This window comes from Mesitornis unicolor, unplaced genomic scaffold, assembly GCF_000695765.1.
Source record: "Mesitornis unicolor isolate BGI_N332 unplaced genomic scaffold, ASM69576v1 scaffold52657, whole genome shotgun sequence".
NCBI lineage: Eukaryota > Metazoa > Chordata > Aves > Mesitornithiformes > Mesitornithidae > Mesitornis > Mesitornis unicolor.
In genome coordinates, this window is record NW_010199439.1 from 8356 (window position 1) to 24023 (window position 15668).

General features: G+C 38.9%; 1 protein-coding gene across 1 annotated transcript in view; it reads left to right on the forward strand.

Moving 5' to 3' along the window:
* The window catches only part of KLF3 (Kruppel-like factor 3 (basic)), a 19910-nt gene extending 4715 nt beyond the window's left edge, over positions 1–15195 (forward strand). The window contains exons 2-6 of the mRNA XM_010189441.1: positions 2053–2149; positions 7934–8429; positions 8859–9009; positions 13387–13547; positions 14662–15195. Coding sequence (XP_010187743.1) covers positions 2093–2149; positions 7934–8429; positions 8859–9009; positions 13387–13547; positions 14662–14843 — 1047 coding nt within the window. The 5' untranslated portion in view covers positions 2053–2092 and the 3' untranslated portion in view covers positions 14844–15195. The remainder of the gene's footprint in view (positions 1–2052; positions 2150–7933; positions 8430–8858; positions 9010–13386; positions 13548–14661) is intronic.
* Positions 15196–15668: the final 473 nt, after the last annotated feature.

Below are 15668 nucleotides of genomic sequence, written 5' to 3' on the forward strand. Positions count from 1 at the left end.
CCCCTTTCTTTCTTTTCATCTTTCCTTCTTTCTTCACATTCTTTCTTCGCTTCCTTCTCTTCCTCCCTCTTTCTGTTGCTCTCTTTCTTTATTCTACTTCCTTCCTTTCTTTGCTAAAGTACAAATTAGGGTGTCACTTTATCTATGCACATATAAACTAAAAATTGATAGTTTCTGGACACCTGAAAGCAAGTAGTTCCAAATTCTTATGTATGAGGTCTGAGATGCTGCATTTTACTGTAAATATATTTTGTCTAAAAGTATAACTTTTTTTCATGATGCATATGTGTGTGTGGGAATGTGTGTGAGTGATGCATAGGTATGTGGATATGTTTCTGGGAAGACAGTCTTCTGAAATGTTAGTTCTAGCTATGTGAAATGTTAAAAACCTAGAAAAGATAACCATTCAAAAAATAGTATAGTTAATAACCTCACAGACATAATTAAAGTATTTTTAAAATTCTCACAACTTTTAGCAAATAGTGCCATCTTGCACAGCTGCTTCTAAAATAAAACATGTTAAGTTTAAACTGGAAATTGCATCGAGCTGCTCTGTTTGCCTCACTTTTTTGCTATTTGTTTTTGTCAGGCCTTTGACTTCTGTAAAAGAATTAAGATACTTTGATTTACTTTTGATACTTGTTTGTTTCTATTATTCAAAATGTACACTGTTGTAGTATATTTCCATAAGTCTTTAAACTTTATTCATATACCTGAATAATTAGTGATAGACTTGTAACAACTCATGCCATCTTTCTCTGCAAGCTCTTAACAAACTTTTATCTATAAACGCACGTCATAGTTAATTGTGAGATTGTTCGTTAGTGTAGGCTTATTAGAAAATTTTAATTTGAGCAGGTACATCTTAAAATTTTCCGTTTCTGGGAGGATTTGCCAGTGCCAACTACAAATCTGTTGTTGAGCCTTTAGCCTACTTCGATAGGGTGAAGTTGTTTGGACGGTGTAGTCTGGCTCTGTTCGTTTCTTTGCAGTGCCATCTACTGGTCAAAATTGAATTTGTGTCTTTTTTTTTTTCATCTTTGCATCTTAATAGAGGTCATACCACTTCCAGGCAGGGCTGTACTGTGAATGATCAGAGCTTGCTCCTTTAACATCTGTGATACAATGTATAACCTCAAGTGTTTTATAAAAGCTTGCCAACATCTAAATGTCATTGAGCGCAACTTTCCTTTGCTTTTCTTGGTTTTTACTCCGTACCCTTATGGCTTACCCCAAAAGGAGTGTCTCCTCCGTTCCTTCACAGCATCTTTCCAAGTTGACCATGGTAAATGTGCAGTATGATGGTTAAGTTATGACATGGTTTATGCTAGATACGTTTATTTCAGGCAGTTTGAGATAAGCTAGAATTGGACAAGTAAGGTTGAGCACTCTGTAGAAAAAAAACAACTGAAGCTGCACAGCATACAATCGGACTTTTTGAAGTGCTTTTCTTTTGCGCAATTAGCACAAATTGTCGAATTGTCACTAAATCTGTTATCTTGGGGATGTAACTGATGTATTTTTTGCGTTAAGTTATTGCAGCATGTTGAATGTACCTGTCCAAATTAGTCCTGGATTTTAATCTTTCTTTTGCATTGATTTCAATGTCACTGTATCTAAAAGTTTCAACTTTCCTATCAGGACAAGACATATTCTCTCCAGAATGAGTTCACTATATTATTAGCTAAAGGAGACTATTCTGGAGTTCTAATGCTGATGAGAAATCCATAGTCTAAACTGATGTGGATATACACTAATGACAGCTAATGAAAGTGACAATTCTGTGATCTTGGTGTGCTGACATGCACAGTAAAATTTCAAATTAATTCTCATTAAAGTGAGCAAATGCCCCTTTGTTTCAGTAGCAATTGGAAAAGAATAAACTTACAATAAATGAAATACTTAAATGAGGCCAAGTCAAATATTTAAGAAGCTATGTTAGAGATGGATAAATACTCACTTTAATCTGACAAAACGGTCAGTTCTTTACAGTTCAGGAAATTGATTAGGGGGTTTCCTGCAGCTTTCTAACACCTTGTCTTTTCCGTGCAGGCCAGGACATCAGAGGTGTCAGAACAGGGGAATAAAAAAGATGCTAATGTTTGACCCAGTCCCTATCAAGCAAGAAGCCATGGAACCTGTTTCAGTGGTAAGATGTTTAAAATATTTTAGTCTTTGTGATGACTCTGTAGTTTTTCTGTCTTTAATTTCATACCAAGATTTCTCTAAGCTTTGGCCCAGCCCAGAAAAGGCTGTGAAAGGGGAAGGGGAGACTTTTCTCTTGGGTTAATTTTCCATCAACTTGGTGTATAGGATAAGCTCAGAGGAGAGTCTGATAAGCAAGAGCAGCAGGAAGGTGTAGTTGTGAGGGAGATAATAGGAACTGTGATGATTTAAACTGCCAGGTAAATAAGGTCTTAGGAAGCAGTTTCACGTATCCTTCACCTGTTCAACTGCAGGCTGCTGCTGAAAGGGAAGGATCAGGCTTTTCTCCCTCCTTTCCAGCTTTGTGTCTCCTTTGTATGACATGAAGCAAATGAGGGGCCACAGGATGATTTGGATCCTTTGGATCAACTCATTGAATGGTCAGAATTGCTAACCCACCAAAAATAACCTTATATTTGGTCAGATCAGGGAGATGATCTCACTCATGCAGCTACTCACTGCTAGAGCAAGGAGGAGGATGAGGGAACAGGACCTTCCCTTTCAGCAGTAGCCTGCAATGAGGTCAGATTAAGTGTAACATAAAATCACACCCCTGGAAAGGCTGATCAGTTAAAAGCGTGAAGTCAGTGCGCATAAGTTAGAGTGCATCAAGCTCATGCTCCAAATGGCATATTTCTTTCAGAGAAAAGTTTGCTTCCTGTTTCATTTAAAACATGGAATAATTGTCTTCAATTTAAATGCATCTGTAAACAGTCTGATTTCTTCAGTGCTGTTAACACTTTCTGAGAGTTAAGTTTATATACATTTCAAAATTGCAGTTTGACTTTCATGGGGTTTATTTACTTGAGAGTAATAACAGAAAAGTAACTGATATGTCACTGAGGGTGTAAGTATGACAAATGTCAGTATTTGGGTCAGGAAAGAACCTTAGTATTGATCAGTCTGTCTGTCACTTCAATTACTGCATAACCTTATTAAGATTAGTGATTATTATCTATGATTATCTAAGGCTATCTAATGGTGTCCATCAAAGGTGGAAAATGGGCCACTTTTACAGTAAAAATGTCATTACATATGCTTTCCTTCTCGTTATTGCATAAAGAAAGAAAAAAAGATCAGGAGAGGAAAAGCAGCAAGTCCACAGGAAAGGACATTTTTAGAGAGAGGTTTCCCTCGAGCCAAGGAGTGTGTGCGTTTCAGCTTCTGTACGCACCCTCGTGGTCCAGGTTGTGTGGCTTCCTTGGGGCCCTGTCTCCATGGTTCCCCAGCAGAAACTGCTCTGAAAACACCTCTAAAGGAAGGAATCCTGGTATGGAGAGAGCATAGGAAAGGACAGCAGCCACTGAGCGTGTTACTTTTCTTGACCTTGTTTTGAGGAGGTGGAAGGAAAGAGGAACTGTTGGTGTGCTGTTTTGGAGGTGCTAAGCATAGCGTTCAGTTCACTGTGGCCTGACATCACTCGGAAATCTAAGATCAGAGTTTATTTGTATTTTGTCTTTCATTGTGATAGCATCATTAGAGGCCAAACTAAATGAAGCCCCTTAGGAATTACTGGTTATTTTACCGGAACATACACTGTCCATAGGTATAAAGTCTGTCTTTAAACAATCCCATTAGTTGGGGTGGGAGAAGGAAATAAATTATGGGTTTGACACCACTGTATTCCAGGGTGCGTGGCTGAAAGGATTAACTATACTTTGCAGATGACTGAAGCTTGCACCCACAGCATTTCATCACTCCAACAGCAGCTCATTCTATTTATTGAATTGAATTTTTAAACACATTTTACAATAGTTCTTTATGAAATAGTGACAAAGTCATCTGAATCCTACCTAAATATTTGCTGTGAGAACTTTTTAAATGTTTGAACAAATACCAGTGACAATTTAGTGAAAGAAGTTGCTTTTTTATGTTACCACCTTTCTTTGAATGGAAATAAACAGCTTTTCTCTCCCTTCCATCAGTCCCAAAACTACTTGTTTCACACATTTTAAAAGATAGCTATGTGCTACATGAGGGGTTGAGATCTTAAGTGTGTACCGGAATAGAAATTTCATGTGGTGGGAATGCTTTTTTCATGTCTTAGTTACAAATCAAAATCTGTTTGCCTGCACAATGAAGATGTTTCAACTGTGGCAGTATAACAAAATTTAGCAAATTATACCAGATTAGTGCTTGATAATGTCCCCCTGTGGGAGTAGCAGTCTTCTGAGTGGCCATAGCTGTGCCTGGGACATACATGGCCAGTCTTTATTCTTGATAGATTGTCAAGAGGAAAAGCATGGCGATTCTTTCTCCTTTTGGATTTATTGGTTGAATTGTTTGAGCCACGTGGATATGACTCTCAAATATTAGAAGTTCCTTTGATTTATTTTCCAGTTTCTTTGTGGTTTCAGTGCTCTGGGTTTTATTATGGTCAAACAGCAAGTAAAGGTAAATTAACTGCTTTGTATGGCCCAAAGAGAGAAAGTGATGATATCAAACCTAAAAAAAAGCTTGATGGAGACTGTAAAGGAATATATGTTGAAATATAATCTTGCATCTTTATAGTGATCTATGGCAGTGACACACCTTTCTGCACAGGGATGTTTAGGAAAGCAGAATTTACAGGAAATGGAAATTTGTTGGCTTAGTTGGTTTTTTTCAATCTAGTCACACCAAACTCCTGCATACACTGTTAATTCCCACAGTAGAAATCCAAGGAAAATGTATCAGCTTAAATATTTTAGGCAAACAGAATAATGATATCTAATCTTCTATTGGTCCAACAGAATACTTTGCATAAGTTGTAGGACAGGTGAGAAAAGACTGCTCTTGCAGGTGACGAAGTACTTTCTGCTTCCTGCAATTGGTGGTGTTTCGAAAACCAGAGGTAATTGGGCTTTTTTTTCTTAACTATTATTAATGCTCCGTATTTACAGAGAGAGCCTGTGAAGTCTTCCGTACTCTCCCGTCCCATGTCCCCAAGGGGCACTGTCTGCTTCCCTGGCAAAGAAAGGGAGAGTTACTTAACCATATTTGAAAGCAGTGGTTCATACCAACCTGACGGCAGTTGCTGTGTCCCAGGGAGCCGGAAACTTAAACTTTGCTATCCTAAAAGCCGAGCATCAGATCCACGAGACAGCTGAGTGTGACTTTCTCCAAACCAGTGGGGTTTTAACCACACTTAATTGACAGTGGAGCAAAACTGTTTTCCACCAGCGGGTCTGACTGGCAGCAGATACTCTCCTTTTCATTGTTTTAGCGTCCTTCTCAACTTTTTCACCCTTTTTTTCCTGACACACCGTGTTTTTCTGTCACAGCATTTTCTGCAGTCCAGATAGAAACAGCAGTTAAAATTGCAGAAGGAAGAAAAACATAGGAAAATGATTCAGCTTCCCCAAGCTACCAGAAAAAATAGCTGATGTTAAATCTGTGCCAGCTTAATTACAACAATGAAAACCTTCTATGCAAAATAATGGAAGGCATGTGGTGTACAATAACCAAGTCCCTAAAATAATAATTTCGTAAAAACATCATTATTTTCTTCCTAATTCTTGGACAGTATTTCTTGCTTGTCTAAATATATATTACTTAACTCTTCTAGTTTACATTTCCCTGCACAACATAATAGTTCAGTATTTTTTCAACACACACACCTGGTGTTACTTGAAGAGTTGAAAGAGGGGAACTTTTTATAGAAACGTTGTAGCTTGGAGGTGCTTCATTCTTTAATAGACTCGTTGACCTAAACCATCCATCGCCTAAGATGTGAATCGCATAGTCTTTTTCCTTTCTAGTATTCTTGCAGTGGAAGAAATGTTCATAGGTAGTGACCTTGTTGTGACTGTCCCTGACAGTCCTGCAGCACTGTACGTGCACTGGTGCTCGGTGGTGGAACATTTACAGTCTGTCGAGACTGAGTAAACTTTGTACTGCAAACCAATAACAGCCATTTTAACAGAAGTGTTTAGTATCTCTTCTGTGTTTAAATTTTGAATTTTTGCCTATGCAGATAACTTGATCAGATTTAGTAGATATTAAGTGCTGTTTAATATTAAACTATAACAGTATTCAGTGGTCTTCCTCACTTAGAATGCTAACAATTTCGGTGCTTGACTCAGCAGTGGTGGCAAATCAACAGAACTTGTTTTAGCCAGCACTGCTTGCAGTAATGACATTTTCATAGAATTCTGAGGAACCAGTTATCATCGAAGATGAACATTTTTATAGATTGAATTTGTAAAAATAGTCATAAAGATAATAAAGTTTCAGAGGTTTTAATGTCGTATTTAACATTTGAAGATTAATCACCATTGTGTATGCTGCTTTATTCAAGTATTTTATGGAATAGGTGACTCAGCTTTGTTGTTTTATCACAGTGCTGTGAATGCAGCAGGAAAATACAATATTTTCTAAACTTGCTGTTTCAAACAGTAACTGAAAAGAAAAAAAAATACATTTGTGCCATTTTGCAAAAATACTTTTAGTTAACATTGACATTTAAAATCAAAACTGTCCCTCACAAGGAAGAAAGAGGTAAGAAACAAGGATGATCCATTGCTAGAAGTTTTCACCCCAGGAAAAAAAAATACTTGAAATGGCTTAGAAATTAATGTATAAAAATACAGTAGTGTTATACTTCTATACCTTCTACTCTTTTGAACATTTTTTGAATCCCACTCAAAGTCTTTTTGGTGCCATGTAATTCAGCAGTTTTTAAATATTAGTGTGAAACTGCTCAGCCTTAAATGTGAAGCTTTACTTACCTAGAATCCAAAGTTACCATTGTATTTCAAATAATTTACAACATCTAAAGGCTAAAAGTCTGTGTGGATTGCATTTTCTGTGTCTGTCTCTGCTATGTTAGAACATCACATCACTTTCCACTGGAAGTTATCTGTCAGAACGCAACCTCAGTTTTTGACACTTTTTAAATGCAAAATTCATCTGGACATTTGTTTAATACTACTATACTCTGCAAGGAATGTTAATACTTCTTGGTTTACAAAATTATTTTCACTAAAATGTGGAGTTCGTCACATAGGTCAGGATTAGCTTTGGGGTCTGTGTGACCTTGTAATGAGAAAAGCTAGCTACCACTAACAGAAATATTCCTCCAACTTACCAAGTGTTTATTCTTGTACTAGTTTTCCAAAATCAGACTGGCTAGTTAGCTACTTCATTTCTCAAAAAAATGAAAGGTTTTGAATTTATGTTTTGCCCTCTTTGAGTTTCTCACTCATTGCTTATATAATTCAGCTGTGGATTTTTTTATTGCTTATGGGGTTCAGACACATAATTTCTTGCTTTAGTGATGATTGTTTTCCAATTACTTAAGCAGTTGATAGGGACCCATTATTTGCAATTCTAAGTCCAATATAACTCCCTTCTTGCTCGACTTCGTGATCCTCAGTATATGTTTATATGCTGGGCATTACACCATGTCAGTTAATTAATGTGCAGCTTAGTGTATGAAAAGCAGTTCTTAAGGGAGAAAGAGAGTTTCTTAGGAGAGAAAGAAGGGTGAATAGGCCTTGAGAATTTGTTTTCATCATGTGTTTTACATTGCTTCTGAAACAGTGAATCAGTACTTAAATAACTTCCTTTGTGTGAAATCTTAGGCTTTATTTAATTCACTTGTATTTAGAAAGTACATTAAAGTCATTTCTTGAAACGTTTTCATTTTGCCTCATTTTTATTAGCCGCCTTTCTTTTTCAGCAGTAGTTGTGTCTGTGTCGATTTATTACTTGATTTTCTTTCTTTCTTTTCCACTCCTCCTGACAGTCATACCCGTCCAATTACATGGACCAAATGAAGCCAAACAAATACAGCGTCATTTATTCTACACCGAGCATGTTGCACAATAAATTCTACTCAAGCCCTGAAGGACTATCAAATGGGATCCAGATGGAGCCTGTAGACCTTACAGTTAACAAACGGAGCTCACCACCTTCAGCTGGGAGTTCTCCGTCCCCCTTGAAATTTCAGACTGCGCATAGAAGAACTTCACCAGGGTTGACTCTGTCCTCGCCCAGCTCACCTCTCAGTAAATTCGCACCATCTCCTCCAGGAGTACAGCCCATTTCCATGCCAATAACAATCCCGCCTGTAATGGCTGCTGCTCTTTCACGCCACGGACTGAGGAGCCCCGGGATACTTCCAGTTATACAGCCCGTTGTGGTCCAGCCTGTTCCTTTCATGTATGCGCCCCATCTTCAGCAGCCCATCATGGTGTCCACCGTACTTGCAGATGAGATGGAAACTCCAAGTAGCATGCAAGGTTGGTGGTGTCAGAATTTCTTTTTTATGCCATCTCATCTTGGGGAAAATACCACATTAGTATTTTAGGAAATGGAACGTAATTCCTGGTCTTCTAAAATATGCAGACATAGAATTTACTGTGTAAATATTTTATCAAGCTTAACAAGGTCGTATTCTGTTCTGATTTATACCTGCATAGAGCTGCTTATCTGCTGAGATTTGGACTGATAAAAATGTTGGACTGATGAACAGAATTGTTTTGAATCATAGTTCATCAAGAGATAGACTAAAATGGAATGATTATGTATTTCAGCATAAATTGTTGCACTGAATGGAGAGCTGGGGGATTTCTCTTTTTTAACTAGAGATTTTTACGTATTTATTTTATTTGCATCACTCTCTGTATTTATTATGTGTTGCCTTCCCTCTTCTACCCTCCCCCATACAGTGCCTGTCATTGAGTCTTATGAGAAGCCTACACTGAAGAAAACAATCAAGGTAGAGCCAGGAAGTGAACCATCGAAGACTGACTTCTATCCTGAACAGATATCACCTCCAATGATGACCTCACTGTCACCCCAGCAAGTAATGTTGCAAGAGTAAGTAGCTAACTAGTCCCAAAATCAGCAGAAGAAGGAGAAGCCGTTCATTGCAGCAGTTACCAATTTTGGGGAGTGGGAGGGAGTGTTGTTATGCTATAGAACACGTGATAAAATACAGAAAAACATCCTTCTCTCCACTGCCACTGTGAAATGTGGTTTCATTTTTTTTTTTCCTCTTTAGCAATAAAGGAGTTGATACATATTTATACAACCCAACCACATAGTTCTGTCATTTATGTAATGCATTTCTAAAGTAATGCTAGTCCCAGTCCTACAATTTACTGAAAGTGTGACTGCCAATAAGCCAGTGCTACCTGTTTATGTAAAACCAGCAGCAAACTGGAAAGATACTGTAAAAACATCTCATACTGATCTCTGTATTTATGTTACCTAAAATACCTTTCTTTAAACAGATTCTTGTGACTTCTGTTTCTTGGAGGGCTTGTCTTTTAAAAAAATTCAGCTACTTGGTGGAAACAACTCCTCAGGTCTAGAAGTTCTGTATATGTCCAGTGAAATTCCATGTTTACCTGAGGCCATTGTTCTGTGGGTGGTTTTTTTGGTAGCTCAAGTAGTTCCTGAAGCTCGCTCTCCTCTCAGCCACTTGTTTCCACCCCAGTACCAACTCATTGTGCTGGTACAGCTGTTACTGAGGCCACTGCATGAGCTGGATCACAGATCTAGTTGGGTTTAGAACAGTCCTGTTTGCAGAAGGCAGAGCAAGGGTTAGAAAGAAGTAGTGAGGTCTGGGCCAGAAACTTTTTAATTGGAAATATTAAAAGAATCTCAAGAAGTACCTGAGGAGCCACAGGCACCCTTCCATTTTCCGTTTTCCTAGGGAAAATTCTGACATCTTACTAAGTCCTAGAATGGCCCAAAGCCACGCTCATCCGTCAGCAGCAGCACTCTGGGCAGGGCTCTGACAGCAGCTTGGGAAGTTGGGAACTGAGCTGGGCTCACAGTACAGGACTTCAGGATTGATTTCTGCCCTTTCTTCCTGCCGACCATTGTGGTTGTACTCACCTCCTGGACTGCGGATAAAGGGGCTCCAAGCCAGACTCCTCAAACCAGTGTGTGAGTGCAGGGTGATTCAGAGATAGAAAGCACGGGACCGGTGATCTGCATCTCCCTCAGAAGGCAGCCTCCTCTTCCTGCTAATGACCGTGTCCAGGTTAGGAGGCACACGGTGGCTCCAGGGCTGATGGCCTCCTGCATAGCTTTCTTCTGGGCACCCCTCCTCATTTTCATGTCTTAGATGCAACTTCTAGACTGCAAGGTCTTTGCAATTAACTAGTGGCCAGCTAGCTTTTATAAACTGTATGCTGTTTATTTAAAAATAACTGTGTTGTATTATAATAAACATACAATAAAATAGGAAACATCTGTGTTAACTAGGTGTTACTTGTCTTTCATAATGGAGCTGTCGCACAAGGTCCACATGTATTTGGAACTAACTTCTGCGAGGTCAGAACTATCAAATGGTTCGGTTTACTTTTGAGCTTTGTTAGGGCCCTTTGACAAGAGCAAACCAGTAAATGCTGTTCCTGGCTGATACCACACCCTTCCTTCAGAGCTGAGACTTAGGCAGGCTTCTCACCTGCATTAGTGGTTTGCATTAATCACTTCTCAATGAGTCCAGTTTCCACAGGAAACCCATCTGCTGAGCAAAGAATATAAAGTTTGGTATAATGGCCGTGTTTCCAAAGCATCTCTGCTTGCCTACGCAGAGCATTATGTTTATGGATACCCTGTCCTCACGTTGTAATGGCTTAAATTACTTCTTAGCTGGCTGTAGGGCTGCAGTTCTTGCTCATTCCTAACGGTAGCCCTTTCAAGTTCACATTCTGCTGTATCTGCAACAAGAAGTTTGTAAATGATAGTTTTTATCTTTTTATCATTAAAAAATACATAGACAAATCACACACGTTACAAGATGAGAGACCTTTATAAATTTTCCTGTTGTTTCACAGCTTTATCAGCCTCTCTGCACTATGAGTTATACTTAGGCAATGATTTATCATTTTTCATAGATTCCAGCTGCCCAAAATGCAGTGTTCAGACACATAAAGGGGTATAGGAAACCTTCAGAGTCTCACTTTTACATGGGTGATTTTACTTTCGTGTTAGTTTTTGGCATATGCCAAAATATAAAATATAATGCTGGTGGCATTTCCGTAGGGATTGCTGGACTTTCTAGTATGTCTCATAATAGAAAAAACTCTGCAGTTATTTCTAAAATCTGACTTGAGGTAGTAACCTCTGACCAAATATAAGAAGCTTCATTAATGTTGTATTTTCTTGCGAGTGCAAGTGCCAAAGTCCAACTTATGCTGTCAACAGTGTGGTCGGGTGGTAAAGGAAGAGAAAGCTGTTGAAATCGTAACCTGATTTTTGGAAGATACTCTTTATCTATTAAAGAATGGCACTTAAATGATTAGACTTAGGTGAATGTGTATCTGGTTGTGTTAGAGGGAATGAAATAATAAAGGCTGTGCTTTTATTATTGCCACTCACCTAATATTTACCTCTGATTTTTGACACCGCCTTCACCATTTTTAGAGCTGCCACACCCTATCTGATTATTGATATCATTCTGTAGTCTTGGCAGCCTCCTTTCCTCTATAGGGAAAATGAGACAAATGCTCAGCACTTTTTTTGCGTGGTCTTAGGTTGAAATCCATCATGAACAGTAGACAGCCAATATGCTTTTTCTCCCTTTTTCCAGATGTTACCATGTCCAGGACTAGCCTCCACACATAGGGATTTAAGCCAAGTTTGCTTGCTGTCCTATATGCCAGAGCTTCTCCGAAAAGACCAGTATGCAGCAGCATTAAAACTGAGCATTATTTTAGAGTAGCATTTCTTTGGAAGCTGAAAGCCTGCCTTTCTTATTTTAGAGTGTGTACATCTGTGTCTAACATCACCAGCTGGGGTTGCCTGCCATCATAGTATTTTTAGTTACATTTAATGTGTACTTGAAGAGTACATCACTCAACAGTCACAAAATACCCACGAAGGAAAATTTGGCTCCCAGTTTCAAGCTTGTAACTCTAAAAAAAGAATTAATAACAGAATTACATTTTTCCCGCATCAGTAATTCCCATCCTGCTGACATGGAGAGTAATAGAAATTTTTTTTTGTCAAACCGTGCACAAGATTTTCTGTCTTTAGCATATGCTCTTTATTTTGGTGAGAGAAATAGATATTCATTGTTTGTCCCCTAAAGGAACTTGGTTTGGATAACTAATAACATCCTAGTGTTATAAAGTGCAATTCAAGCAGTAAAGAAATGTGAAGCACAGTAACTGAGGAGAGACCGGAGTTCTAGCAGGTTTATTTTGGTCACATGGAGCAGCAGGTTTTGGGACAAGGAATGCTAATACCTGCACATTATATACTAAGTTTCAGTTAAAAGCTAAAAAAATATATTAAAAGCACTGCTACAGATCTGCTAATGGGTTGAAAAATGCAACTTTGTGAGGTTGCAGAATTTGCAATGCCACTTGCCATTTTGACATATGTGCTTACTTTCCTTTTCTAATACTGACATGGAGGAAGGAATCAAGGTTGTCCCCAGCTCTGCAGCAGGGGTGTTGTTCATACCTAAATATCCACAGTCAGTGACACCTTGTCAGAATCTCGATGTGTTTTCACATGCATGTATGTTTGTGTTTTTGCTTGTACAGAAGTCTATGGGTAGTTAGTGCATGTCTTACCTGCACTGCACCTGTGGGCTTCAAAAGCAAAAAATTATGTTTATGAAGGCGGAGGGACAACTTGAGACATCCTGTGGGTGTGCCACACGGTCTGAACTCTACTTTTAGGAATTGACGTCAGTGGTACAGGGAGGCCGCACCCTCCTGCCAGCACCAAACAGGAAATTCTTAATTACTCTCTAAAGGAGTGGCTGGAACAAAAAAGATTGAGTTCTGCTTTGAAACCCTAAAGGTACAGTTTCTTTAATAAGATGGAATAGCTGTTTCCAATTACAAGCAAATTAGTTACATTTGAAGGAAGAAGAGAAATTGTGAGTAAATACAAGAAAAGTTCACTATGAACTCAGAGTTTGAGAAACCTGGGTTTGACTGAAAAACAGGCATGTGAAGGGGGTTTATCCTCTGTAAATTTAAAAAAAACTAGGGAGTAGTACAAATGGCTATGTCATGCCACAAAGTGAGTAAACATTTAAAAATATTACTACTAGAATACATGAAATTTGCTAAACCCTCTCGAATTTTTCAACATGCATGTAATGTTGTTCTTTCTGCCAAGAGACAGAGTGGCAATGAATAAAGGGCTCAGTCATGAATCACATTAGCTGAGGTTTGCTGTGCTGAATGTTTTCCGTTTTTAACATTCAATTTGACTTTGCAGGAATCACCCTTCAGTTATAGTTCAGCCAGGAAAGAGGCCTTTACCTGTGGAATCTCCAGACACACAGAGAAAACGCAGAATACATCGGTGTGATTACGAAGGCTGCAACAAAGTCTACACTAAAAGCTCCCATCTGAAAGCTCACAGAAGAACCCATACAGGTTTGGGCATTTGCTGTGCTTTGCTTTTATCAAGTCTGTGGTAAAATAGGAGACTAAGCTTTTGGTTTGTGCTAATAGCCAGGTGGGCACAGGTATAAATAACAAAATGGCCGAAGTTAGATGTGGCACTGTTGTGAATACAGTTACAGGCTGAGCAAAAGACAGAGGTCGTAGCAGGAAAAATCCACACAAGAGACTGTAAGCCCAAGTAGGATCCCGGTGTGTGCTGGTATCCTTTACATTCGCTGGCCTTTTCGCTCATTTTCTGTCCAAGTCGCTTGCAGATTACTCATTCTACACACCCTGTAAACACCAAATCAGTTGAAATTGCGCTACATCACCTCTTACATCACTGTTAAAGTTGACCAAGACTTCCATGGGAGTAGCCCATTTGCAAAAGTCTGGACCATGTGTCTAATACACATCTGCTTCGTATGGACACACTGACCGCTGTGCCAATAGCTCTCTTTTCTGAGTTCCTGTAAACATAGCCCCATCTCTGCTCTCCACAGAAATGTTCATCATGATGTGCCAAGTATGTACATCCAAGTTTTTTACAAAGATACCAGACACTTTTAGGTCTTGTATCAAGCCAGCCCTTTACCTGTTGGGCAGCACAATGGTGTTGAGGAGGAGGAGGATCACATATTAGAAAGTGATGATTGAGAAAGGTTCTAAGTTGAGCTACCTGTGACAGTGCCAGTTTATTTATACTACAGTAACATTAGGAGGTCACAGCAAGACATTTGTCTGCTGTGCTGAATGGTAGCTCCAGTCCTTTCCCCCGACTGATCTGGAATACAAGGTCCTGGTTTTGAAAATACTCGAACAGATGCTTCAACCTTCACACTTCTGTGCTTGATGAGACAAAACAAGTGCTAATATGGCAGAGGGAGGAACAGAGAGACAATAAAAAAGTTGTGGCAGGAAACAATTTTTTGAGCTGTTAACTGTGACTACACAGTGTCTAGCACAGCCCAGTGCTGTTCAGAGGCTTTTTTGAGTAAGCATTAAAGTACTTGCTGAAATTTGACAAGGCAAGAGGATAAATCTGTCAGATATTTAACTGATAGGTTTGTGTCTTAAATCTCCACTTCTGTGTTTCTTTTTCCAGGTGAAAAACCATACAAGTGCACTTGGGAGGGGTGCACATGGAAGTTTGCTCGTTCTGATGAACTAACGCGGCATTTCCGCAAGCACACAGGAATCAAACCTTTTCAGTGCCCAGACTGTGACCGTAGCTTTTCACGATCGGACCATCTTGCTCTTCACAGAAAGCGCCACATGCTCGTCTGAATGTCTTCTGTTCCTGACTTCTGTCACAGTTTTGGGTGTTTTTTTACACATGCATTTTAATTTGGATTCAGCTGGTCTGAATCTCTGAGTTTATACCATTAAAAGCTTACATATGGTCAGTAACAGATGTTATCTAACCCTTCTACGTCCTTGCCACGGGTCAGACCTAAAGAATGTGAACACTTTTTTTTTTCCTCCTGGGGGTGCTAAGCAAACCCTTTCTGTAGACAATATGTTTAATGTATTCCATTGTGAATAAGGGAATTTGTAAACTAACAACTTTTGTTGGTTTCTTCATATAATCAACCCAGCATATACCGATAAAGTAGTAAATGTTATTGAATATCCAAAATGCTAGTCCTTGCCAGAGACTTTTATTTATGTGCCCTGTAAGGGTTACACTAATTTTATGCTCAACAGTGCAATGAATGGACTCTCCCAATCATGTTGATTTCTGCAATATGGTTAATACCACAGTTTTAGAAAGACACCTGATTTAGAAATCCCCTCTGCCCAAATAACACTGTGGAAATAAATCTAAGCAATACAATGACTTTACAGAAAGTTTGACTCATAGTATCATTTATCCCAGTCAAGAATTAAAATTGGCAGGAATTGGTCCATGCATAATAGTGTGCATCTAAACCAGTGTCATCCATCCTCTGTATTATAGTGTAGTATATATCCGTTTTTATTGCATACTGCCCTGGTGGATTTGTTAAATGAAGATGTCGTGTGACACTGTATGTCTGGTTTCTGTGCAAGTGTATGGCTGGAACACAGTACTCCTATGACCTGGCATTAAATGGTGTTCATAGAAGCCTA